General features: G+C 37.4%; 1 protein-coding gene across 1 annotated transcript; it reads right to left on the bottom strand.

The window, feature by feature from the left end:
* Positions 1–2,761: 2,761 nt before the first annotated feature.
* Positions 2,762–3,871, bottom strand: LOC110024609 (probable xyloglucan endotransglucosylase/hydrolase protein 23; the record flags this gene model as incomplete). Its single annotated transcript, XM_020724675.1, is given in 3 exon segments — positions 2,762–3,297; positions 3,400–3,593; positions 3,703–3,871. Coding segments are annotated over 3 exon segments (736 nt in total), but the record flags the coding sequence as incomplete, so codon positions are not given.
* Positions 3,872–4,482: the final 611 nt, after the last annotated feature.

Genomic DNA, 4,482 nt, shown 5'->3' with positions numbered 1-4,482 from the left:
AAAGCTAGTTACCCTTTCCCGCCTGTGGGACAAGGGGCATTTGTAATCATCAACTTATAGTGGATTTTTACAACTGGGCCAGGCCCCGTGGTTTTTCCCCTTTTTACGGGTTTTCCACGTAAAAATTTCTGGTGTGATCACAGCTCGATTCATTTTATCTGAGTGTGTGCTGAATTCTCGTGCAACGCTAAGACGATAATCCATTACTCTACCGCCACGAATTTTCTAGCACGCATCAAACCTTATGATTAAAATATGAAAGTAAGGATGAAAAACTAGACATCAACTAATCCATAATACATCTCAAATAGTAAAAATCAACGAGAAGACAGTATAAAACATAAATTTTATATCACCCAAAGCTTTTCATATCACATAAAAAGGGCACTATTTCAACTTTGAAGAGTAAAATACTCCTTTTAATGCATAGATAAAATAACTTTATACAAAAATTAAAATCTAGGCTATATATATGTGAATACATATGAATTACACTCATATGACAAGAATTGCGGATGAAAAGTCCTCTAAGAACAACATCACCACCCAAATTTAGTACAAAATCCTAGAAATTAATCCAAAATAAATTATCAAACCATGAATTCTACAAATAAAACATGGATTGCATAACACAAAATCACAAAACCATAGTAAGCCAGCCTAAAAATACAATAAAAAATAGAGCAAACCCAACATCAAGCAATTGAACCCAACCAGAGTAACCCCAACTATAGCCTACCAAACCCTTACCAGAGCAACCCCAACTATAGCCTACCAAACCCTAACCAGAGCAACCCCAACCATATGCCAAAAAATATTTTCATACAGAGCACAAAATCTTTCTAAACTGATATACAAGAACATAATTCTTATGTATTTACAAAGCTCACACCTAAAATTTCAACATAGAGCAGAGAACAACACAGATACACAATAAACCCATAAAAATTGAAAATGAAATAAACATCCACGAACTCCAAGTCAAAAGCATGGAAAGCAAAACTATAATAATGTGGAATGCACACCCTAAACAAATAATTAAACACATCCTTGCATAGAATAGATCAAACTTCGTAAATCCGATGATGGAGAAGAAAAATTAGACCAAAGCACAAGAAAGCTTCTTTGGGTGAACAAAATAAAATAAGAACAAGGGGAAACATACAGACGATTCGAAGGCGGGAAGATAGACAAATAAAGCCGCTCACTGTTATGCCTCATAAAATCCGTAACATGTGATTCTCCCAGTGAAAACGGGATATAAGCCGCAAAGATCAAGAGTATTATCACAGATAAAATAGAGAAATAATAAAAATGTTAAATAAGTCACAGTGTAATTTACACATCGTATCGCAGTCTGTTCCACAGAACTAGCTTTGCCCCTTCATTTGCAAAAGCCTAGTTTTGTGAATAAGATTTAAGAAAAAAACAATTAGAATATGGGCTCTCAAACAACCCCTGACTTGCTTTCCAAAACGGAAAGTGACTGAAAAGCCGCCCCAGACGGGCTCTTATTTACAACATATTTTTTTATTTAATTTGTATAAAATTATTTGAAAGTAATTCAAATTTTATTCAATTACTAATTTATTTATATTTGTGAAATCATTTTTTGTAAATTTTATATGAAAACCCAAATAATCGTTAAAAATTTTAACTTGTTTATTAACTCATTTAAATACCCATTCACTTGACATAAACAAATCTAGTACAAATCTAATTCAATTATTGAAAAGTTTAAAGAAGTTAATCTTAAACATCAACACAAGCTCAAGCCAAATATATCAATCTTAGAAGACCAATTAAGACCCTTAAGCAAGATTAAGATAACAAAAAAGAAAGAACAAAACGTTTACAACTAAGTATAATAAGTGTTACATGTAGAAAATTTTCTCAAGAGGACAGACCTCAATCATCTTAACTATTTTTTACCTCCCATGCATAATCAGATAAGTAAAGAAGAGTAAACTACAAATGTTTTCTGAAAAAAATTGAATGGAGAAAAGCCCTACACATTAAGTTAGCTACAATGATCTATTATTTAGTAAAAATAGGTATAACTTTGATCAACATCTTAAGGATCATAAAGACTTCAATATTACTTACCTCTCTATATGTCAAAGAAGGTGGCACCAAAGGAGTGAAAATTGGTTCTTGCACATTTATTAGAAATGCTACTTGTTTCTTGATATTGCTTGGCACAATACACATTTGGCCAGACAATTGACCAATTTGATAGAGAGAAAGAAACCATCAAGATTTAGATTGAAGCAACCACCAATGAATTTAACAAATTACTTGATGAATAGTTCATTCGAGGGGGTAGGTACTTAAAAAGAAATCAAATATGATATTGTATAAAAAAACTAAGATTATTAGAGGATGTATGTTGATTTCATTAAGGTTGAATATTCATGCCTTCATAACTTCTATCCTTTTTCGAGCATTCATATAACAAAATGATCAAGCAAGCCTTTGATTATGCTCGTAACTACGTTAGAAATTAGTAATTAGACAGTACTTCAAATTTGTTACAGCTAGAGAGAACCCTATGTCATTTATCCACAGGACTTGTACGTTGCAATCAACTTAACGACACAATGCATGCCCAAGGGAGTCTCAACCTTCTTCAAGCAATTACACCGCCATGTTCGACCTTCCTTCTCTCACTCAACTTAAATGACTTTTTTTTACCAATAAAGATGTATTTGAAACACTTGGCGGCTACATTAAAAATGGAAGAATTAACTACAGATAGAACTAAACCCCAATGAAAATGAATTCGTTTATAAACATTAAATTTACGAAAAAGAGAAAGAATTATAGACTAACGGAAAAAAATCATCAACGTCACATTACAGATCGAAGAATAAAAGAATTAACTACAATACATAACAGTTATTTCTTGTTGAACCTAATTTTTCTCAATTGATGGAGCACTCTGTAGGCAGCCCTTGTGGGAATCGCTTGTGATCGGCGCAGTAGTTATAGATCATGTAATTGCTCTGTACCGACGACATCCTCTTCTGGCTCGTCACATCCATCTCGTAATCCATCCACGTTCCTGCTCCGCCGCATCTTGATCCGCCGACGACGCAAGCATCCTCGTTGAAGCCACGGTAAGAAGCAGTGAATGGCGCGTTTTTCCAGTCCGTCTTTATGAGTCCTCCCCGGGTGGCCCAGTCGTCGGCGTTCCAGAGGCTGGAGTAGATCCTCATGGCCTGACTCTTTGGGAATCCCACCCCTCTTGTCTCCAGATTCCGGAATACCCTTATGGGCGTTCCGTCCACCATGAATCTGCGCACATACATATTGCTCAAAGTTAGCATTTTTTTTAATCCTATTTGTTAAGTAATTACTAAAAATTCGTTTTTTTTTCTTGAAGCAGAGACTACTTACATAATTTGTTGGGGATTCCATAAAACAGAGTAGGTGTGGAAATCGCTGGTGGGATCGAACCAGAGCTTGAACTGCATCTCCCGGTTGCCCTTTCCCTGCGTAAACACATTGGTGTGCAACGTGTAAGGGTCGCCGCTAAGGTTTCCGAGGAACTCGAAGTCGATCTCATCATGTGTCGGCCCCTGAGACGACAGCTGCAGGAGAAGAAGGACACCATCAGTTTAATGAAGTGTTGAGTTCTCACCAGCATATATATAGTATGTTGATATAATGGAGAGTGAATTGAGTGAGAATGTTACTTACGTAGTAAGCGGTGACTGTGCCGGCGGAATTGCCCGGGACGAGCTTGAGCTGCATGTCAATCTTGCCAAAGAGGTACTCTCTCTTGGACTGGAATCCGGAGCCAGAAGCCTTATCGAGTGAAAGAGTCAGCAGCTGGCCATTATTAAGGATCTTAGCGCGGCCGTCGCCCCTTAGCCCGGCCGTCGCCCCAAGTGATGTCGAAGTCATTGTAGAAGTTTCCTGCGGCAGCGGTGGCTAGCAGGCCAGTATAGTTAGCAGCAGCGCATTGGCCATTGTGGAGTTAGTCATCATGAAGCAAGCTTCGAACAGATGATGGAGTGAAGAATTGGAGATTTGACTGGCTAGTTTATTGGAGGCGGAGACTGATTTGGGTGAGGAGTTGGGAGCTGAGGTTGAAGGATTTTTATAGTGGGGGAGAGAGTGATGAAGAAGAAAGCGCGGAGGGAGGAGGTGGGAATTAGATTGGAGATTTCCTATCTGGAGTTTGTTCACACTTCTGGTCACCGGGTATTCTTAGCTGGCAGCAGTCTGGGAACAGGACATAGCATTGATGAATTAAGGGGCACGCCGCACGCGGTATGCTCCTGTTAATTTGTTAAATTATACTTTTTTTATGTTATTGTTATAAAAAATAGAACACTCTTTTGCATTTTATCACAAGTAAAACGTTTTCAGCCTGAGCTCATATTATAGAAGTAGAACCGTAGGGCTTGAGCAATCCTGATATGCCCCCGGTTAACCTTAAGCATTTTCTTATTTAACATTCCACTTAACGAAATA

The sequence above is a fragment of the Phalaenopsis equestris genome, unplaced genomic scaffold (assembly GCF_001263595.1).
Source record: "Phalaenopsis equestris unplaced genomic scaffold, ASM126359v1 Scaffold000263, whole genome shotgun sequence".
Classification (NCBI taxonomy): domain Eukaryota; kingdom Viridiplantae; phylum Streptophyta; class Magnoliopsida; order Asparagales; family Orchidaceae; genus Phalaenopsis; species Phalaenopsis equestris.
Note: the sequence above shows the minus strand (reverse complement) of the source record. Positions and strands in the feature narration are given on the sequence as shown.